Source organism: Hoplias malabaricus, chromosome 7 (genome assembly GCF_029633855.1).
Source record: "Hoplias malabaricus isolate fHopMal1 chromosome 7, fHopMal1.hap1, whole genome shotgun sequence".
NCBI classification, from domain to species: domain Eukaryota; kingdom Metazoa; phylum Chordata; class Actinopteri; order Characiformes; family Erythrinidae; genus Hoplias; species Hoplias malabaricus.
In genome coordinates this window covers 5051720-5075056 of record NC_089806.1, presented here as the reverse complement: position 1 = coordinate 5075056, position 23337 = coordinate 5051720, and the positions used below count along the sequence as shown (strand labels likewise).

The 23337-nt window shown below is 48.4% G+C and overlaps 2 protein-coding genes across 2 annotated transcripts; both read right to left on the bottom strand.

The window, feature by feature from the left end:
* Positions 1-399: 399 nt before the first annotated feature.
* On the bottom strand, positions 400-14378 carry nus1 (NUS1 dehydrodolichyl diphosphate synthase subunit). Its single transcript, XM_066677123.1, has 5 exons — positions 13798-14378; positions 6859-6981; positions 5705-5857; positions 4691-4790; positions 400-1770 (listed from the first exon to the last, which is right to left on the bottom strand). Exons 1-5 carry the CDS (start codon positions 14150-14152, stop codon positions 1680-1682), a joined length of 822 nt encoding a protein of 273 aa, XP_066533220.1. The 5' UTR covers positions 14153-14378; the 3' UTR covers positions 400-1679.
* Positions 14379-17736: 3358 nt separating this feature from the next.
* LOC136701701 (nephrocan-like) lies at positions 17737-20879 on the bottom strand. The gene is made up of 3 exons (XM_066676351.1): positions 20685-20879; positions 18798-19699; positions 17737-18136 (listed from the first exon to the last, which is right to left on the bottom strand). Exons 1-3 carry the CDS (start codon positions 20877-20879, stop codon positions 17737-17739), a joined length of 1497 nt encoding a protein of 498 aa, XP_066532448.1.
* Between the last annotated feature and the right edge of the window lie 2458 nt (positions 20880-23337).

Sequence of the window (23337 nt, the reverse complement as noted above, 5' to 3'; positions counted from 1 at the left end):
CTGTTTCACAGTGTGTGTGTTTGTGGACTCCAGATCATGACATCCAGTGTAAGAACTATGGTGAACCCAGAGCCCACACCGTGGACAGAGCACCGGTCCATCGTAAATAGTTGTGAACTTATTGTTTTAGGGAATAACAGCGCAATTGATGCAACCCTTAGCACCCCCTTGTGGAGCAGCCCCTAAAAGCATGTGAGAATATAGTGCCCCTTGTGGTGGAAATCCCAACCGCGAGTGAGTACGTGATGATTAGGTTTGGCTTCTCGGGCCTCTCTCCCCATTCAGAGACGGACTCTTCCAGCGCAGGGTGTGAGGGGTGAGGCCAGTTCTGAGAGATCAGTCCCGGCAAAGAACTTGGTGCGGTGCAAATAATTGAAGACGTAACTCCTGTTGTGGGGTTTAGTACACTTTATTAGACACTGGACACTACAGTAACTCTCCTACACGGCGACACCCACAGACCGCTCCTGGACCATACACTGTGCCGTCTGCAGTGCTCCTCTGCCACACACCTGCTGCATATTTACAGCAAACTAAACTGAAAGCAGAGCAACTCCAAACCCCTCGAGAAGTAATCTGTGTGGAACTGGACGGAGCAATAAATACTGAGGGATTAACTGCAGTAAAAATGAGTTGATCAGTTTAAAAAAAACAAAAAACAGAAAAATAAATCTTGAACCTGTACGATTATAATCTCACTGACGATCACTGTCAAGTACAATCACACACACACACACACACACACACACCCGTTCACATGCAGAGGAGCGGACCGGGCTCTCGTCCACACACTCGGACCTTCGCAAAGCGGACAGACTTGAAGCACGATTACTGCAAACTCACGATGAAGGTCCTTATCGAGTCCCGGGGCGATGTTCTGAAGACGGAGGGCTGGATTCCTCAGTGGAGACAGTACAGTTCTGACTACGGCCACAGGAGGTGCTCCAAAGACGCTGGGTTACATCAGCAGAGCACACAGCAGCTCACTCGCCCCTTTAACCATCTCTCACAGGTTCAGCCACATCAGCACACACTTCTCCGTAGGTTTACACACAGTTAAAGGTGCTCCAGGGCGTGCTGTGAAACATGTTGTGGACCTACCCCCCCCCCTCCTTCCAGAGGCCTAACCGTGTTAAAAGTCTGATGAAGAGTTTTTACAAGCCGTTTCCCACCGTGGAACTACAGGATCCTGTCGGACATTAACAGCTCTCCCCATGAGGCAGCACCAGCACTGAACCATGGGAAATGTAGTTCGGCCGTGTTTCTACCGTTACACGGCTGGGTGAAATCGTCTGGGTTCGGATGGTATTCGCAGCAACTGAGAGATCTCCTCTGGAAATGGCGGCTTCAAATGCTTTTCAGTCCGTTGTCAGAAATCTCCTTCGGGGGAAATTAATAACAACCAGCAGATGGCGCAATTTTCACTTTCCCTCTCCATCTCCATCTCTCAGAGTCTGGGTGTGAGACGCAGGAACCATACGCTTGTGTGTGAGTGTGTGTGTGTGTGACAGAGACAGAGAGAGAGAGGGAGAGGGAGAGGGAGAGAGAACTGTCTGAATACTGCTGCTCTGCTGCTTGTGCTATAAACAGAAAGAGAGAAGGATCCCTGCTGCTGCTGCTCCTTCTCTCTCTCGTTCAGTTCAGTCCCTTCGCCTGTGTTCTGTGCGGTGGAGGTTCATTCACTTCCCCAGTCTCTGCTCACAGGCTGCATAGTGCCGCAGGGCACCGAGTAAATCCTCGTAGGAGACGTCTTTGTGGGAAGGCAAAGAGCTGTAGGACACACACACACACACACAGTGTAAGAGACTGGTGAAGGGGTCATGAAGCAGTAGTGAAATCACAGGCTCAAGACAAAGTCAAAGGGGATGTGGAAAAAGAGAGCTCTGCCACCCTCTAGCGGTCAGTCTGAGAATAAACACTCCACTCGACTCATAACGGGGGAGGATTACGGAGAGAGATTAGTCTCAGAATACTTTACTAAAGCGTAAATGTTAATCCACAAATTATATATAAATATAATACATACGACAATATATTTGTTTAAATTTACATTGCATTTGTTCATTTCCTCTCGCGGGTTTTTGGATTCTGAGACTTTCCTTTTCCCGCATTTCACTTCGATCCAAATACAAGTGGAGTCCACAAACGCGGCCCGCAGCAGAACAAGCCGCCGCTAGGGGGCAGACCGTGAGGCTCAGATCACGGTATCTGTGGCTTGTGTTTAATTTGTGGATTAACATTTACGCTTCTGTAAAGTATTTGAGACGAATGTCTCTCCTCAGAGAATCACCGGGGGCGGGTTTTAAAAGGGAACTGGATGAAAGCAGTAAACTTTAAACAGTCGTGTTGTTGTTTCTTTTTTAAAACAGGTTTGTGTGTGTGTTTCTGGAGAGAGTTGGACCTGGATTCTGTAATAATTCAAATGAACTTTAAACCAGGATTGAATTTAAGCAGGATCCTGTCAAACATTTAATAAAAAAACACCAGGACGACCTCCAGCCGACAGCGAAGCGGTGGAGTAAAGACAGAGGATGAGGACACACTTCATAAAGAAAGAAGAAGAATAACTTCCTGGTGTTGAATATGGTTGGTGCAGCTGAAGGACACAGAGGTGTTTAAAGCCTTATCCTGTGAAATGTGGGGACTTTCTCCAGTGTGAGACGCCTCTGAAGAAGCAGGACAGAGCTGACAGGAGCGAGAGGGACCCGAGTCTCCAGGGGATTTAGATTCAGGAGAAAAGCAGCCGGCGGTGGATTGTTTCCGGAGGCTGTTACAGTGAGGGCTTTGATGAGGACTTTAGATGAAAATAAACTGCTCTTTTAGATTCATCGTGAGACAAAGCGGAGCCCGTTTCTCTGCTGCAGCGTGAAGAGGGAGAGAGGGAGGTGAAGGACGACCCTCACTCTGTCACAACACTCTTTTATACTTTTCATCTTCAGTCTCTGACCTTTTCTGACTTGTCACTGTCACTTTTATAAAGAGTCGTCGTTAGAGTGAGGTGAGAAACACGGGCTGGTGGAGGTTCTGGACTCTGACCGACCCCTGGACGAGGAGAGGAACCCCCCCAGAGCAGGAGCAGCCTTTAGATAACACACAATAACAGACCTGGACTCAGAGAGAGAGAGAGAGAGAGAGAGAGAGAGAGACAGAGAGAGAGAGAGTGAGAGAGAGACACAGAGAGAGAGAGCGAGAGACACAGAGAGAGAGAGACAGAGACAGAGAGAGAGAGACACAGAGAGAGAGAGAGAGAGAGAGAGAGAGAGAGAGAGAGAGAGAGAGAGAGAGACCCAGAGAGAGAAGAGGGGGGGGTCACAGGTAGAGAGAGAGAGAGAGAAGAGGGGGGGGAGGAGACACAGGTAGAGAGAGAGAGAGAGAGAGAGAGAGAGAGAGACCCAGAGAGAGAAGAGGGGGGGGGGGGGACACAGGTAGAGAGAGAGAGAGACACACAGGCAGACAGAGAGAGAGACAGACACAGGCAGACAGAGAGAGAGAGAGAGAGAGATACACAAACAGGCAGACAGGCAGAGAGAGAGACACAGATAGAGAGAGACATACACAGACAGGCAGAGAGAGAGACAGATACACAGAGAGAGAGAGAGACATACACAGACAGGCAGAGAGAGAGACACAGATAGAGAGAGAGAGAGACAGACACAGAGAGAGAAAGAGAGACAGACAGAGAGAGAGAGAGAGAAAGAGAGACAGATGTCCTTTGAGCTTTTCTCAGCCAGGCTCTGTCATTTTAAACAGTCAGTGTGGATCCTGAAAAGCGCGAGGCAGCACTCTCAGGTTTAGCAGCGTTAATCTCCTCCGATTATCACTCGACACAAGACCCTGCTCCACACTGAGGGCGAAGGTGGGGGGCAAGAGGCTCAATATCTTCATCTGAGACGATATGGTTCAGGAGACTGTAGAAAGCCACACTGATTCTAATGAGTTTACAGCATGATACAAAAGACCAGCCTCTTCACATCCAACAACAGGGTTCCTCTACTGTCACTGACTAAAATCTGTCTTCACCTGCACCAGGAGGAGTCTCCGAGCCACGTGAAGCAGCTGGGGTCCGGTTACAGCCCCCTCAGACCCCTATAATCCGTATTAAACCAGTCAGAACTCTCCCAGGTCTTTTCTTGCTGTGGTTTTTCAGCTCCTTTCAACAGCATCTGAGAGTTATGAAAATGACATGAGCACTTTTCAAATCATCCAATCAGCTGCGAGAACCGGGGCAGCCATTTTCTGCTCATAGGAACAGAACACACAGCCCTGCTCCAGGGGGGCTTCCTGTCCTCTTCCAGGGGTCCGTCAGCTTCCTCACGTCACTCTAACGTTGCCTCTTTATCATAAAAACATAATAAACCAGTTACTGATGAACAGAGAAAGACTCCGTCAGAGAACGAGAAGAATAACAGGTTTGAGACATTGTACGTGTCATTTTAATTCAGCCTCCACAACATGCTAATGCTAATGCTAATCCAGCACTGTGATTGGACAGACTCAGATGAGGGGGTGGGGCAATTCTAACGTCTCTGCACTTGACGTCAGAAGCAGAGCAGTGTAAGAACGATTCGATTTATCCCGTGTTTCCTGGTCTTGTTTCACAGTGTGCGTGTTGGTGGGCTCCAGGTCCCCACATCAACGTGCACAAGTGATCATCTTCACACTCCAAACACCCCTCCCTCCTCATACTCACATGAACTCTGTCAGTCTGATGTGCCACGGCAGGAAGCCCAGCGTGCTCTCCACCGGCCCGAACTTCAGCACCAGGTCTGGGTCCGGGATGTTCTTGGACTCTAAAGTGTGAAAGAACAGAAAAACGTCTTGTGTGAGCGGGAGGAGGAGAGGCCTGCACCATAAGCTCCGGGGTCTCTCCGGCGGTTACAGAGCGTCTTTAACACGGCGACAGGACACAGCTGCGAGGTCAGGGAGCGGCTACTAAAGAGCAGCGTCTCACAGCTGGCCTCGGTGTGGGGTACAGACAGAGAGATTTATATCTTCACTGGTTGAAATTATCGCAATGTTGGATGGCATCGTGTGTTCTCCCTGTGTCCGCGTGGGTTTCCTCCGGGTGCTCCAGTTTCCTCCCACAGTCCAAAAACACACATTGCAGGTGGATTGGCGACTCAAAAGTGTCCGTAGGTGTGAGTGTATGAGTGAATGTGTGTGTGTCTGTGTTGCCCTGTGAAGGACTGGCGCCCCCTCCAGGGTGTATTCCCGCCTTTCGCCCGATGATTCCAGGTAGGCTCTGGACCCCCCGCGACCCTAAAAATTGGATAAGCGGTTACAGATAATGGATGGATGGATGGATGGCATCGTTTATCTGCCCAAGGCCAGTATGAAGTCTCACTGCTCCACAGTCAGATGCCGGAGGGCTTTGTACTTGGCACTGGGTCCAAGTACATGACGACCTTCATGTGCAGCTGCTTCAGAGAGTCTCGAGTTAACATCATGCTTCTCTATGGAGGTTATAGAAGCTGCGTACGTCTGTGTGTATGACGTGTGCACATTAACACAGCTCAGTTCACTCTTAATGAGGGATGTCTACAATCCTTGAGACTCTGTGTACAATTACAAGCAAATGATGGTTAAAATCAAACCCAGGAACAGAGACTATAGGGTTAACTCAGGAGCTTCATGTTAACATTGATCTTGTCCCTTTAACAAACACACAGATGTGTGTGTGTGTGTGTGTGTGGTGTCCACTCACCTCTCAGTACAGAGTCCAGCACAGTGACGTTGATGTCTTTGGACGTCCGCTCTTTCTGCTCCACGGCTTTACACAGCTGCTGCGCTGCTCGCACAATACTGAGCTTCCCATCGTCTGGAGACAACACCTTCACTATCGTCTGACACGACAGCGCTACACACACACAGGTGCTGTATATTACTAATAAATATTAAAAACAACATTAAAGGAGACACATTTTCCTCTTCTCCACAGTGGAACACAGTTCTGGGTCTTTAATGTAGTGTCTGTGACCTGCTTTGATCAAAACACCACAAGGATCAAACCCCACAGCAGTGTTCTCCCCCTGTGTAAACAGCCCCTGTTCAGAACGCCCGCTTTCAGCACCTGTTCCTTTAAATGATAACGAGCCGTTCACTGTTCACCCCGACCCCGAGCGCACAGCAGTGAGGAGCGAGGAGCAGAAGCTCTGGTTTTTAGCCAGTTTCACTCTGTTCTCTTTCTTCTCCGTTTTCACTCAGTGCTCTTATTTCTCCGCGCTCGTTGTGTCTGTTTTGCTGAGTTTAACCTCGCCTTTGCGCTCTCACATAAACACAGGTCCAGCGCTGTGATTGGACAGACTCAGACGAGGGGGCGGGGCCATTCTACAACCTCTGCGCTCTCCACATAAATGGCTATATGCCCTGAATATTACATGTTTTCATATTATGAAACCAACGTATTGTTATTATTTTCAGACATTGTTTGCACATCAGCTCCTCTTTACACTTTGGTTAAAAGAACCAAAAGGAAGGCTCCAAAATGACTTTAAAATCTAGACCAGAAACTCACTGCGTTCAACCCCCAGGACAAACAGGAAAAACAAGGGAGGGGAGAATGAACCCTGAAACTAACCCCTGAAAGTGGAGTGTCCTTGAGCAAGTGTGAGAGTGTTCTGCTTTCTTCTCCCTCAGTGTCACGGCTAAAGTGGCCTTGACTAAGACTAAGACTGAGACCAACACCTGACACCCCCTGCTCCCCAGGGACCCACCCGGAGCAGGGCTGGGATCCTCTCATACAGAGCAGTAATGTAACACAACCGTAAGAAGTCTCACAACAGGGCGTTCCAGTCTGTGGTTTCAGGTAGAACCTGTTTGAGCAGACCCTGCGCGGCAGTGCCGGGTGTGGACTCTCACCGTGCTGATCTGTGCCATTGTTTAGGCTCTCCAGTGAGTATCTGCAGCTCTCTGAGCCCAGCTGCTCCTGCTGCTGCCTCTGGATCTCCTCCATCAGCCTGGAGTTATTCCTCCTGAAGACACCTGCAGAACAAACAGGAGAAATCAGAGAGCGCTGTAAAGTTTCAGCAGCACTATATTACAATGCCATCTCTGCACAGATAACAACAGAACGGACACTGGATACACCACAAGGGGATACCCATGGTAGTCATGTATCATCTGGCCTCACTCTCTCTGACCACAGGGCATCTGTCACCAGATTACGTCCTCCTTCGGCACATTAAGCTGTTTACTGTCACTGCTTTAGCAGCCGTTCAAAAAGAAGCGGTGGGACGGCTTCACGTGTCTTTGAGGAAGTATGCACTTGTGTGATTATCTGGACTCCTCACATCTTGGCTGATTAACTATATCTGGGGTATAGGGATGTGCCATATCATATACTTCATTAAAACAATAAAACAAACTCCATACAGTTGTAATGGTGATATTCTAACTTGATAATGTGGGATACATTACGTGAGTCATTTAGACACAGCAGCAGAACGGCGGGAAGTCTCGACCCAAGAGGGGGAGGGGCCTCAGTTGCGTGGAAGTGGTTTGGTTACAAAATATCAGATGTACAACAAACCACAGTAATGTGTAAGACATGAAAAAGCCCTGTAACAACAAATGGAGGAAACGCAACTAATCGGTTTCACCACCTCAAGCTGAAGCACCCAGTGGAGTTTGAGAAAAGTCAAAAACGACAACAGCCAATGAGCTCTAACCCAATCAAACAGACCACACCCACTCAGCACAGCATCCATCCATTTTCTGTTTGTTTATTCACTGTGGAACTTTAAGGGTAGTTTTGTAGAACTGTGTATATAAATGCAGTAAGTTCTCTGCACTTCTGTGGTAGATCAGAATCTTGTTTACAAAATAACCAGATGTTAACAGAGCGCTTGTTTACTTCTGAATCAAAAATGTTTGAAACTCTTTTTAACATTTATTTGTTCAAAAGTATGTTCTGCAAATGAATGAAATGTTTTTCAGTGTTTAGTCATATCGCCAAATTATTATCGCAGAAAATACCCTGAAATATTGTGATATATTAGAGCCATATCGCCCAACCCCAGCGAGGACAGTATTCCTTTATGATTCACTGGTTGAGACTCGGGCGGCACGGTGGCGCAGCAGGTGGTGTCGCAGTCACACAGCTCCAGGGACCTGGAGGTTGTGGGTTCGATTCCCGCTCCGGGTGACTGTCTGTGAGGAGTGTGGTGTGTTCTCCCTGTGTCTGTGTGTTGGTTTCCTCCGGGTGACTGTCTGTGAGGAGTGTGGTGTGTTCTCTCTGTGTCTGCGTGGGTTTCCTCCGGGTGACTGTCTGTGAGGAGTGTGGTGTGTTCTCCCTGTGTCTGTGTGTTGGTTTCCTCCGGGTGACTGTCTGTGAGGAGTGTGGTGTGTTCTCCCTGTGTCTGCGTGGGTTTCCTCCGGGTGCTCCGGTTTCCTCCCACAGTCCAAAAACACATGTTGGTAGGTGGATTGGCGACTTGAAATTGTCCGTAGATGTGAGTGAATGTGTGAGTGTGTGTTGCCCTGTGAAGGACTGGCGCCCCCTCCAGGATGTATTCCCGCCTTGCGCCCAATGATTCCAGGTAGGCTCTGGACCCACCGCGACCGTGAATTGGATAAGCGGTTACAGACAATGAATGAATGGTTGAGACTCTTGTCTTCGGTTACACAGCTCCATACACCAGAGCCAAATGTTACCACACCCAGTGTATTTCATAGAACTGTTCTGTGGAGAGACAGAGCTCAATCCGACACCTTTGGAATGAGTTGGAGATGCTTCCGTGGTCCAGAACTGATCATGCAACATCCTACTGTTGTGGCAGAAGGCAGTGAAATCTTCACAGTAATGTTCTAACATTCAGTGTGACACTGCATCAAAACTCCTTATTAACACCATTCATTTCAGAGAAAAACACCTGTGTGTGTCATTTCAGAGCGAGAAGTTTGTTGGTTTTATCATCTGTGATGTAACTGAGAACCAAGACTCCTCCTGCTTCTGCAGGGTCTCACACCTGAGACAGATTTAGACATCATCTGAGGAGGAAGCTGACAGACCGGAATATAAATTTATCCTCGGATGAGTCACAGTCATGAACACGTCCAAATGAATCTCTCTGATAAATGATAATCATCCCTGTGAATCATATCCACGCCTGACTGCGCACCAGCACTGAGATCTGAAAGTTGCTTAATTGGGGTTAAAGGTAATCCAGCCTGCACTCTCCACACACAGTGGATTGGGAAATGTCCCTGTAGTGGAACCGGGGCTGAAGTGGGCCACAGTGCCACGCTGGAGGAAGTGGAGGAGACGGAAATACAGTGGAACAGGAGAAGATGATCCTTCAGGCAGTTTCTAGTCAGCTATAGACAGGGATCATGTGATGTGACTCCTCTTACAGGAATAGAAAGAGCCCCCTCGTCCTTTTTAGGAAAACAACAGTTGACCATTAGATACTATTTAATGAGCACCAGATATTATTAAGATAGAGCTGTGTTCGAATGATGGAGCAAAAGAAAAATGAAAAAAAAAATGGAGAGACATGTTTTTAAATGGGCTCTTTGCATTCATTGTCTGTAACCCTTATCTAGTTCAGGGTCACACCTACGGACCAACGCAGACACAGGGAGAACACACCACACTCCTCACAGACAGTCACCCGGAGGAAACCCACACAGACACAGGGAGAACACACCACACTCCTCACAGACAGTCACCCGGAGGAAACCCACACAGACACAGAGAGAACACACCACACTCCTCACAGACAGTCACCCGGAGGAAACCCACGCAGACACAGAGAGAACACACCACACTCCTCACAGACAGTCACCCGGAGGAAACCCACGCAGACACAGGGAGAACACACCACACTCCTCACAGACAGTCACCCGGAGGAAACCCACGCAGACACAGGGAGAACACACCACACTCCTCACAGACAGTCACCCGGAGGAAACCCACACAGACACAGAGAGAACACACCACACTCCTCACAGACAGTCACACGGAGGAAACCCACGCAGACACAGAGAGAACACACCACACTCCTCACAGACAGTCACCCGGAGGAAACCCACGCAGACACAGGGAGAACACACCACACTCCTCACAGACAGTCACCCGGAGGAAACCCACGCAGACACAGGGAGAACACACCACACTCCTCACAGACAGTCACCCGGAGGAAACCCACGCAGACACAGAGAGAACACACCACACTCCTCACAGACAGTCACCCAGAGGAAACCCACGCAGACACAGGGAGAACACACCACACTCCTCACAGACAGTCACCCGGAGGAAACCCACGCAGACACAGGGAGAACACACCACACTCCTCACAGACAGTCACCCGGAGGAAACCCACGCAGACACAGGGAGAACACACCACACTCCTCACAGACAGTCACCCGGAGGAAACCCACGCAGACACAGAGAGAACACACCACACTCCTCACAGACAGTCACCCAGAGGAAACCCACGCAGACACAGGGAGAACACACCACACTCCTCACAGACAGTCACCCGGAGGAAACCCACGCAGACACAGGGAGAACACACCACACTCCTCACAGACAGTCACTCGGAGGAAACCCACACAGACACAGAGAGAACACACCACACTCCTCACAGACAGTCACCCGGAGGAAACCCACGCAGACACAGGGAGAACACACCACACTCCTCACAGACAGTCACTCGGAGGAAACCCACACAGACACAGAGAGAACACACCACACTCCTCACAGACAGTCACCCGGAGGAAACCCACGCAGACACAGGGAGAACACACCACACTCCTCACAGACAGTCACCCGGAGGAACCCACGCAGACACAGGGAGAACACACCACACTCCTCACAGACAGTCACCCGGAGGAAACCCACGCAGACACAGGGAGAACACACCACACTCCTCACAGACAGTCACCCGGAGGAAACCCACGCAGACACAGAGAGAACACTACATTGGCTTTATATGCAACGCTATTATTATTACTATAAAGTGATAACTAGATGTTATTAAGTTTGAATCAGACTCTAATCTAGTGATCTCTTTACGATATACGAAGCTCACTGTTTACTAGGGGTGGGCGATATTGTCATAAAATAATATCACGATATTCCAGGGTATTTTGGCCATAACAATATTCTTGGCGATATGAACACAACACTGAAAACATTTTTATTCATTTCAAAAACACACCATTGCAACAAAACGTTATAGTATTATTATACAATAAATAAAAAAAAATTAGCAAAATTACACGGTTTATTGTACGTCGGTTATTTTGTAACCAAACCACCTCCATGTTACTGAAGTCACTCCCCTTTTTTTTGGAGCAAATTCCTCAGAGGCACTTTCCACTGTACTACACTGTGTCTAAATCACTCATGTAAAGAACCTACGCCACATCATGGGGAACGACAAGTCATTACATCTCTTACAAAATTCAGAATATTACTATTATCACAATATAGAGGTTTTATATCATTTGGAAAATTATGACGATGTTATCGCAAACGATGCAATATGGCACAGCCCTAGTGTTTACTACCAGGAGCTCACTGTAGAGCATTCTGGACCCACTATGGAGGACTGGGAAGAGTGCAGAGCATCAGGAGCACACAGTAGAGCATCTTGTGCTCACTGTATCACATCTGGACCCCACTGGCTCACTGTGTAGTGTCTAGGGTCTGTGTAGAGTCTAGTGCTCACCCTTTAGTACCTAGTGCTCACTCTGTAGTGTCTAGTGCTCACTCTGTAGTGTCTAGTGCTCACTGTAGTACCTAGTGCTCACTGTATATTAACTAATGCTCACTCTGTAGTGTCTCGTGCTCACTGTAGTACCTAGTGCTCACTCTTTATTACCTAATGCTCACTCTGTAGTGTCTAGTGCTTACTGTAGTACCTAGTGCTCACCCTATATTAACTAATGCTCACTCTGTAGTGTCTAGTGCTCACTGTATATTAACTAATGCTCACTCTGTAGTGTCTTGTGCTCACTGTAGTACCTAGTGCTCACTCTTTATTACCTAATGCTCACTCTGTAGTGTCTAGTGCTTACTGTAGTACCTAGTGCTCACCCTATATTAACTAATGCTCACTCTGTAGTGTCTTGTGCTCACTGTAGTACCTAGTGCTCACTCTTTATTACCTAATGCTCACTCTGTAGTGTCTAGTGCTTACTGTAGTACCTAGTGCTCACCCTATATTAACTAATGCTCACTCTGTAGTGTCTAGTGCTCACTCTATATTAACTAATGCTCACTCTGTAGTGTCTAGTGCTCACTGTAGTACCTAGTGCTCACCCTATATTAACTAATGCTCACTCTGTAGTGTCTCCTGCTCACTCTGTAGTGTCTAGTGCTCGCTGTAGTACCTAGTGCTCACTCTTTATTACCTAATGCTCATTCGGTAGTGTCTAGTGCTCACTCTATATTAACTAATGCTCACTCTGTAGTGTCTAGTGCTCACTGTAGTACCTAGTGCTCACTGTAGTACCTAGTGCTCACTGTAGTACCTAGTGCTCACTGTATATTAACTAATGCTCACTCTGTAGTGTCTCGTGCTCACTGTAGTACCTAGTGCTCACTCTTTATTACCTAATGCTCACTCTGTAGTGTCTAGTGCTTACTGTAGTACCTAGTGCTCACCCTATATTAACTAATGCTCACTCTGTAGTGTCTAGTGCTCACTCTGTAGTGTCTTGTGCTCACTGTAGTACCTAGTGCTCACTCTTTATTACCTAATGCTCACTCTGTAGTGTCTAGTGCTTACTGTAGTACCTAGTGCTCACCCTATATTAACTAATGCTCACTCTGTAGTGTCTAGTGCTCACTCTATATTAACTAATGCTCACTCTGTAGTGTCTAGTGCTCACTGTAGTACCTAGTGCTCACCCTATATTAACTAATGCTCACTCTGTAGTGTCTCCTGCTCACTCTGTAGTGTCTAGTGCTCGCTGTAGTACCTAGTGCTCACTCTTTATTACCTAATGCTCATTCGGTAGTGTCTAGTGCTCACTCTATATTAACTAATGCTCACTCTGTAGTGTCTAGTGCTCACTGTAGTACCTAGTGCTCACTGTAGTACCTAGTGCTCACTGTAGTACCTAGTGCTCACTGTATATTAACTAATGCTCACTCTGTAGTGTCTCGTGCTCACTGTAGTACCTAGTGCTCACTCTTTATTACCTAATGCTCACTCTGTAGTGTCTAGTGCTTACTGTAGTACCTAGTGCTCACCCTATATTAACTAATGCTCACTCTGTAGTGTCTAGTGCTCACTGTATATTAACTAATGCTCACTCTGTAGTGTCTAGTGCTTACTGTAGTACCTAGTGCTCACCCTATATTAACTAATGCTCACTCTGTAGTGTCTCCTGCTCACTCTGTAGTGTCTAGTGCTCGCTGTAGTACCTAGTGCTCACTCTTTATTACCTAATGCTCATTCGGTAGTGTCTAGTGCTCACTCTATATTAACTAATGCTCACTCTGTAGTGTCTAGTGCTCACTGTAGTACCTAGTGCTCACTGTATATTAACTAATGCTCACTCTGTAGTGCCTAGTGCTCACTGTATATTAACTAATGCTCACTCTGTAGTGTCTAGTGCTCACTGTAGTACCTAGTGCTCACTGTATATTAACTAATGCTCACTCTGTAGAGTCCAGTGCTCACTGTAGTACCTAGTACTCACTCTGTAGTGTCTCGTGCTCACTCTGTAGTATCTGCAGCACACTAAACTGAGGGCTGCACTAATCCAAAGGGAAGTCTGGTGACTCCAGTGCATGTGACCCCCCCCCCCCCCCCTGTGGCCTCCTCTAGACCCAGGCCTTACCTTCATTATCGTAAACGCTGACATAGGAGATCCCCACTGCCATGCACCACACCACCAGGCTGGCGATGTCGGTGTACTGCTGCTCCTCCTCCGCCACCAGTAAACCCACATGAACGGGCAACTTCTCCAGCGCCCTGCCGTCCGCCGCCAAGCGCCCACGCCGCGGCTTCCCCGCCACCCTCTGCCCGCTGAGGCACGGAGCTCCGGACGGAGACATCAGCAGAGCGGCTCTCGCTCTGCTCCACAGCCGCCCGCCCCTCATCCAGACGCGGCCTCTCACCCAGGCAGCCGCCGCTCTCTGGAGCTGGAGCACACAGTGGAGCAAGCGCCACACAAACTCATACAGCAGCGCCATGGCGAAAGGGTCCTAACGAGGCGCGGGTGTCAGGAGTCCATCCTTGGGTTGGTTTGAGTTTATTAAAAGCCCAGTTTATGAATGAAATCCCGGTTTATTTAAGCCCAGTTTACTCAGCGCCAACGCCGCACTCCGCCGCTGCCATTCGGCTTCCTTTCCCCTCTGAACCCGCTGTGTGACATGGAGCTCTCTGATTGGACAGAGCCCACAAAGCAGATGGCGCCCAAAGCCCCTGTACTCCCTCCGTAGTGTACTTCACATGTAGGGCACTCAAGAGTCAACAACCCAGACTTTTCACACTCTGGGGCCATTTTTGTGAAGAAGGACTTGAAACTTGACACATATGAGTTAATATCTCTCAGCATTAACCGGCCAACTCCTATTCTCCACAAAGACAGCGGCTAACCCCAGCGAGGGCTTAGCTTTCACTACAGAAAGGAGGAGTATATAAACCAGAGGAACAGCCGTGTACAACAACAATAAAGTCTTTTTTGACTGGGAATTCATTTGTATTCCTGCCGCACACTCTGACTGTTCCAAAATGACCACAGAGCCCTCCCCCTCAGTGTTGGTACACCCTGTTGGTCTCTCTCTCGTAATGAAATAATAAGATATTTAATGAGCAGGATTTTGTAATGTGTTCCCAAGCATTTACAATATCACTCTCAAGTGGTTTCCACACTATTTTTTTCTCTTTAGTTTGATTATGAAGGGAGGTCACCAGCAGGACTCCAGAGGTAAGACAGAGGGCCACTCTCTCACAGTAGCCAGGTCACACCCCTGCAAGTCAGGCCAGTCTCCATGGTGTGCTGTGTAGGGAACTGGGAGTTTTAAAAATGTTGTATAATGCAAGTACAACTATGTATTAAAATATAATCCACTGTAATTCTAATTCAGAAACCTCTGATTCTTACGTGGACATTTGGAACATCATGGTCCCTGAAGCTGATTCCTGGTCTGAAACCTGCAATAGTCACACTGTTGTTGTTTCTCTGTGGAAGATGTTCTGGGATTGTGTTTCTGATCTGCAGTGAAAATACACTTACGCTGAAAAATATAGGGGGTACAGGTATGAAGTAAAACACGTGATGGTTGATATTTATATATTTCTGAGTAATCACCCTTAATGTCTGACATGTGTAGATCTAGTAATTAGCTTTCAATTCCAAGAAAAAAAACAACAGAGTTTTTCCTCTCTCCATTTTTGAAAATATCCCCGTCCAGACGAATACGAGAAGGTCTGCATTTTCACGTCTGTCCAGTAGGGGGCAATAAGTACCTCTTAAAGAGACCTTCAAAATACCAGGATATATGAGAGAAACAGAGGTTTAATCCCAAATCACTCCATGCGCCCTCTATAGTGCACTACACACGTCCTGGAATGACTTAATGTATATCTTAACATTGCAGTATATAATTCTAACACAAATCATTCATATTTATTCATCTGTGTGAATTGAGAACTGAGTGACTAGGTGAGTGTGTGAGTGACTGGGTAAGTGACTGGGTGAGTGTGTGAGTGTGTGAAACTGTCCACAGGTCTGAGTGTCACTGTCCACGGGTGTAAGTGTGTGAGTGACTGTGTGTGTGTGTGTGAGTGACTAGGTGAGTGTGTGAGTGACTGGGTGAGTGTGTGAGTGACTAGGTGAGTGTGTGAGTGACTGGGTGAGTGTGTGAGTGACTAGGTGAGTGTGTGAGTGACTGGGTGAGTTTGTGAGTGACTAGGTGAGTGTGTGAGTGACTAGGTGAGTGTGTGAGTGACTGGGTGAGTGTGTGAGTGACTAGGTGAGTGTGTGAGTGACTAGGTGAGTGTGTGAGTGACTGGGTGAGTTTGTGAGTGACTGGGTGAGTGTGTGAGTGACTAGGTGAGTGTGTGAGTGACTGGGTGAGTGTGTGAGTGACTAGGTGAGTGTGTGAGTGACTAGGTGAGTGTGTGAGTGACTGGGTGAGTGTGTGAGTGACTAGGTGAGTCTGTGAGTGACTGGGTGAGTGTGTGAGTGACTGGGTGAGTGTGTGAGTGACTAGGTGAGTGACTGGGTGAGTGTGTGAAACTGTCCACAGGTCTGAGTGTGTGACACTGTCCACGGGTGTAAGTGTGTGAGTGACTGTGTGTGTGAGTGTGTGACACTGCCCACAGGTGTGTATGAGTGACTGGGTGAGTGTGTGAGTGACTGGGTGAGTGTGTGACACTGCCCACAGGTGTGTATGAGTGACTGGGTGAGTGTGTGAGTGACTGGGTGAGTGTGTGACACTGCCCACAGGTGTGTATGAGTGACTGGGTGAGTGTGTGAGTGACTGAGTGAGTGTGTGACACTGCCCACAGGTGTGTATGAGTGACTGGGTGAGTGTGTGAGTGACTGGGTGAGTGTGTGACACTGCCCACAGGTGTGTATGAGTGACTGGGTGAGTGTGTGAGTGACTGGGTGAGTGTGTGACACTGCCCACAGGTGTGTATGAGTGACTGGGTGAGTGTGTGAGTGACTGGGTGAGTGTGTGACACTGCCCACAGGTGTGTATGAGTGACTGGGTGAGTGTGTGAGTGACTGGGTGAGTGTGTGACACTGCCCACAGGTGTGTATGAGTGACTGGGTGAGTGTGTGACACAACCTTTAATGAATGATTTTTACATATAACACTATACACAGTTTAATCTGTAGGTAAACACACTCAAGAGATGGAATTTGTTGGTTCACAGTGTGAACAGAAATGAACTGAAAGGTGCTCTGAGGTGAAATGATGCTCCCTGCTGTTGTCCTTTGGTCTTGCAGATGGAGTGAATTATATAGAAGTTCATCCTGTGTCTCATAACTGAATTACACTGAGGGACTCCTGCTCATTCAGCAGTTATATTCCAATGGCTGGGGTTCAATGGGAGTTTGTTTCTCCTTCACTGCAGTAACAGCTTCTAATCTTCTGGAAAGCCTTCACACTAGATTTCGGAACACTGCTAGCATTGTTAGGATCTGTTAGGATCTGATAGCATTAGGGAGCACAGTTGTACACTCGTCCCCAAGGCACCACATGCTGGTCTTTTATGAATGTCTTTGTTCATAAAGAGTGCCCTTTTAAAATAGCTGAATTCCTTCGTTATAAGCGGTGTCTACAAAAGAAATCTATACACTGCCATTACAGAAAGAACAGGAAAACAAAGCTTTTGTGAATGTGCCATGTACGAGTGGATCAGACACAGCAGTGCTGCTGGAGTTTTTAAACCCTGTGTCCACTCTCTGTCCACTCTGTGAGACACTCCTCCCTCGTTGGTCCTCCTTTCATGAGTTCATGAGTTACACTGAGGGGTTTAAAAACTCCAGCAGCGCTGCTGTGTCTGATCCACTCTACACCAGCACAACACACACTAACACACCACCACCACGTCAGTGTCACTGCAGCGCTGAGAATGATCCACCACCACATCACACCTGCTCTGTGGGGGTCCTGACGTTGAACAAGGGAAAAGGGGGCTAATAAACTATGCCTAACCTCGGATGGACTACAGTTTGTCTGTGGACAGTGGAGCTGAGGGACTGGACAGTAAGTGTAGATACAAGGGGGTGGCTTTAATGTTTTGGCTGACCAGTGAAATACTAAAGATCATAATCATAGTAGTCCTCGTTGTCTGTGTGCTCGGTCTGACTCTCCGGTGTGGGCTCTACGGACTCCTCACACTGCTCTTGTGTCAGGACGTATGCTTGCCAGATGTCCACAGACATGTGGACGGTCTCACTGCAGAACTCTGGGCTGATGTCCACGTCCCTCGCCAGCAGAGACCTCTTGACCCTGAGAAGCTCACAGCTGCAGTTCCAGGGGTTTCCCTCCAGGAAAAGAGTCTTCAGTTTGGGGAGCAGGCTCAAGGCCGGCAGTGAGGAGAGTCTGTTCTTGCGCAGATTCAGGACCTGGAGGCGCTTCAGGGACTTCAGGTCTTGCTCCTCAATGGTGGAGATCCGGTTCCCCTTCAGATCCAGACGGACCAGAGATTCTGGAAGCCTGGGGGATACAAATATGCAGAGGAATGTTCCCTGTAGCAGAGGAGTACCATCAATGCCATCCATACAAGCAGTTCACACAAGTATTCAGAGTCTAGGTGTCTCACCATCACTGACCACTTTGATAGTAGCACCTAACCTAGAGGTAGTGTTTCTAATAATGTGGCCAGTACTGAAAATACACAGTAGGGGTGTTTCTATTAAAGTGGCCAGTAATAAAAATGTACAATAGGGGTGTTTTTAATAAAGTGTCCAGTACTAAAAATACACAGTAGTGTTTCTAATAAAGTGTCCAAGTGGTGGATATATAAGGTAGGGGTGTTTCTAATAAAGTGTCCAGGTGGTGGATATATGAGGTAGGGGTGTTTCTAATAAAGTGTCCAAGTGGTGGATATATAAGGTAGGGGTGTTTCTAATAAAGTGTCCAAGTGGTGGATATATGAGGTAGGGGTGTTTCTAATAAAGTGTCCAAGTGGTGGATATATAAGGTAGGGGTGTTTCTAATAAAGTGTCCAGGTGGTGGATATATGAGGTAGGGGTGTTTCTAATAAAGTGTCCACTGAAAGGACAGCGTAGTCCACTACTGACCTTTAAGGCCTGTTAAGGGGAGGTTATCGTTAATAAACCCAGAGTGAGGTGTAAACCCCGTGTATCAGCCGTACCCTCTGGGGAAGGTGGGGAGCAGGTTCTGTTCTAACGCCAGGTTGATGATGTGGAGGCAGTTTCTCAGCGCGTGGTTCTCCAGGTGCCGGATGGTGTTGTTCTCCAGGAACAGATGCCGCAGCTGCCTCATCCCAGACAGCTGCTGGTAGGTCACCTCCTGGATTTGGTTCTGCCCACAGTCTAGCTTCTCCAGTCTGGAGGACAGCCGGCCGGGCAGCACTCGGAGCTGGTTGCCTGCCAGCTCCAGCACGGTCAGGTTGGGCAGGCGCAGCCCTCCGTCCACCGACGCCAGCCTGTTGTTGCAGGCGGTGAGTGTGGTCAGGCTTCTCAGCTGCGCCAGGTCTCGACTTCTCAGCATTCTTACGTGGTTCCTGTCCAGGCTGAGGTGAAGCAGGGCGGGTGGGAGGTCATGGGGGACCTTGCTCAGGAGGTTGGAGGACAAGTCCAGGGTCTTGAGCAGCTGCAGGGATGAGAAGAACGCAGCAGGCAGTGAGGGGATCTTGTTGTCCGCTAAGCTAAACAGGTTTAGCATGGGTAACCTTAGCGCCCCCTGAACGGTCTCAATTCTATTGCCCTCCAGAGACAGGCTCTCCAGCAGTGTGAGCGCCGACAAGGTGCTGGAGCGTAACATGGTGATGAGGTTGTTCTGGAGGTTCAGCACCCGGAGCTTCTTCAGGCCCTGAAGGGCGGACTCCTGCAGGCTGTGGATCCTGTTGTGGCCCAGGTGGAGGTTCTCCAGGCTGGACGGCAGCCCTCGAGGGATGGTTCTGAGTTTGTTCTTCTGGAGGTCCAGGGTCTTTAAGACCTTCTGCGTCCTGAAAGTGTTACCCTCCAGCTGCTCCACTCCACAGGTGGACAGTATGAGCTCCTCGAGACCCGGCAAACTGGACAAGTCTCTGTTCTAAGACAAAGCACAAAGAAAAGAGCAGGTCTGAATAAGAGAGAACCATTTGAAGCCATTTAACTACATTCATCAAGTCACTCACACACACCTGTGGACAACGTCACACACTCACCACCTCTGGGCTCTTACAGACAGTGTTATCGGTGCTGAGATAAAGAGCAGTGACCTGGAGGAGGAAGGCACCCTTTCAGTTAGCAAAGTGTGTGTGTTTTTTTGGGGGGGGTCTCAGCAGCTGGGTGTGAAATGTCTTTAATAAAATAGGGGGAGGAGACTTGTGAAATTTCCAAGAAGAAAATCAACACTGTTTTTAAACTTTGTTTTGAAGAATCATAATAATTCTAACCTAAAACTAGTCTAGAAAATTTATAGATTTATAGATAAATCCCTTGTTCAGAGCATGTTCCTATTAATATGTGGATCTGGAGCCCACCAACCCACACACTGTGAAACAAGACCCCTCAGTCAGTTTACTGTAATCTGCCTGACTCAGAAAACACAAGATAAAACGAGTCTCTGATTCTGCTCCTCTTCTGACGTCAAGTGCAGAGACTTTAGAATGGCCCCGCCCCCTCGTCTGAGTCTGTCCAATCACAGCGCAGGAACCACGCTTAAGTGAGAGCGCAAAGACGAGGTTAAACTCAGCAAAACAGACACAATGAGCGCAGAGAAATAAGAGCACTGAGTAAAAACAGAGAAGAAAGAGAACAGAGTGAAAACGGCTAAAAACCAGAGCTTCTGCTCCTCGCTCCTCACTGCTGAGCGCTCGGGGTCGGGGTGAACAGAGAGCGGCTCATTATCATTTAAAGGAACAGGCGCTGAAAGTGGACTTTGTGGGGTTTTAATCAAAGCAGGTCACAGAAGTTTCAGAACTATGTTCCCATTTGTTTCATCAATAAAATAAAGACAAAATGCACCGCAAAACTAATGTTTATCACTGACATACGACATGGTGGATCATCAGAAAGCAAAGGAAAACAGTTACCTTCATTTCCTTGATGTGGTTGTACCCTAGGTTGAGTTTCCTTGTGTCTCTGGGGATTCCCGAGGGAACGGCCTGGACCCTGAAGCACTGCACCACCGCTGTTTGCTCACACACACATTTCTCTGGACACACTTGGCTGCAGAAAGAGTGGAGAGGAAAAAGCAGAGTGCCGAGGAGAAAGTGAAGGGTCCACATGGTTCAGACATCACTGGCCACCACTGGGCTGAGGGAGCGTTTGGACGTTCGGAGGCTTAAATAGCTCCCAGCGCTGGGGAGAGAGGGCCTTCTCCGCTGTGTTTGGAACAATGGCCCAGATCATTATCTCGGTTGGAAAACACTGGCGAGAACTGTCACGGATTGTCCTGTCTGTCCGCAGATGTCAGAAACTTGCTGATAACCCGTTTACAGCCCATTCTGTTCAACAAACGCCGTTTCCTCTGCTCGAATACGTCTAGCAGATACTTTGTCTCTTCATTCCTCTCCTCAAATACCTCAGCCTTTTTTGGAAATGGGATGTGTCCCCATTGTAACAGAAATTGGGGGCACGGTTTCCCAGGGCCACAGTTGAGAATGCAGTTCTAATTTTATAGGGCAAAAAACTACACTTTTGTAATAATTTGCTTAAACAAATCCTCTTACTGTTTCATTTTCCTTCTCCTGTGAAGTTAAAGATTTGGAAATAAAATAACATTTCCAGGTTATGGACAAATTCACACACTCACACCTGAGAGGAGCTTCACTCAGCCGCTCCACACCAACGCGTGTTTGGACTGTGTGAGGAAACTGGAGCACCCCGAGGAAACCCACACAGACAGTGACCCGAGGAGAGGGTCCCACAGGCCCAGGACCCTGGGGGGACAAGGCTATGTTAGAACTAAACATAAACGTACACTGAAAAGTACACAAAAGAAACTCTTTAAAAACATGTGTGCTTTTCAATGATAGCTTAGAATAACCGTCATTCAGTTCTTAGAAAAGCCTGTGACTGGGTGAGTGTGTGAAATTGTCCACATGTGTGATTGGGTGAGTGTGTGAGTGACTGGGTGAGTGTGTGTGTGACTGGGTGAGTGTGTGCATGACTGGGTGAGTGTGTGAGTGATTGGGTGAGTGTGTGTGTGACTGGGTGAGTGTGTGAGTGATTGGGTGAGTGTGTGAGTGACTGGGTGAGTGTGTGTGTGACTGGGTGAGTGTGTGCATGACTGGGTGAGTGTGTGAGTGATTGGGTGAGTGTGTGTGTGACTGGGTGAGTGTGTGAGTGATTGGGTGAGTGTGTGTGTGACTGGGTGAGTGTGTGCATGACTGGGTGAGTGTGTGAGTGACTGGGTGAGTGTGTGAGTGATTGGGTGAGTGTGTGTGTGACTGGGTGAGTGTGTGACTGACTGGGTGAGTGTGTGTGTGACTGGGTGAGTGTGTGCATGACTGGGTGAGTGTGTGAGTGACTGGGTGAGTGTGTGACTGACTGGGTGAGTGTGTGAGTGATTTGGTGAGTGTGTGTGTGACTGGGTGAGTGTGTGACTGACTGGGTGAGTGTGTGAGTGACTGGGTGAGTGTGTGAGTGATTGGGTGAGTGTGTGTGTGTGTGACTGGGTGAGTGTGTGAGTGATTGGGTGAGTGTCTGTGTGACTGGGTGAGTGTGTGCATGACTGGGTGAGTGTGTGAGTGACTGGGTGAGTGTGTGAGTGACTGGGTGAGTGTGTGAGTGATTGGGTGAGTGTGTGTGTGATTGGGTGAGTGTGTGAGTGACTGGGTGAGTGTGTGAGTGATTGGGTGAGTGTGTGAGTGACTGGGTGAGTGTGTGAGTGATTGGGTGAGTGTGTGAGTGTGTGAGTGACTGGGTGAGTGTGTGAGTGACTGGGTGAGTGTGTGTGTGACTGGGTGAGTGTGTGAGTGATTGGGTGAGTGTGTGTGTGACTGGGTGAGTGTGTGAGTGATTGGGTGAGTGTGTGTGTGACTGGGTGAGTGTGTGCATGACTGGGTGAGTGTGTGAGTGACTGGGTGAGTGTGTGAGTGACTGGGTGAGTGTGTGAGTGATTGGGTGAGTGTGTGTGTGACTGGGTGAGTGTGTGACTGACTGGGTGAGTGATTGGGTGAGTGTGTGAGTGACTGGGTGAGTGTGTGAGTGATTGGGTGAGTGTGTGTGTGACTGGGTGAGTGTGTGAATGACTGGGTGAGTGATTGGGTGAGTGTGTGAGTGACTGGGTGAGTGTGTGAGTGATTGGGTGAGTCTGTGAGTGACTGGGTGAGTGTGTGAGTGTGTGAGTGACTGGGTGAGTGTGTGAGTGACTGGGTGAGTGATTGGGTGAGTGACTGGGTGAGTGTGTGAGTGACTGGGTGAGTGTGTGAGTGATTGGGTGAGTGTGTGAGTGACTGGGTGAGTGTGTGAGTGATTGGGTGAGTGTGTGAGTGACTGGGTGAGTGTGTGAATGACTGGGTGAGTGTGTGAGTGACTGGGTGAGTGTGTGAGTGACTGGGTGAGTGTGTGAGTGACTGGGTGAGTGATTGTGTGAGTGTGTGAGTGACTGGGTGAGTGTGTGAGTGACTGGGTGAGTGTGTGAGTGACTGGGTGAGTGATTGGGTGAGTGTGTGAGTGACTGGGTGAGTGTGTGAGTGATTGGGTGAGTGTGTGAGTGTGTGAGTGACTGGGTGAGTGTGT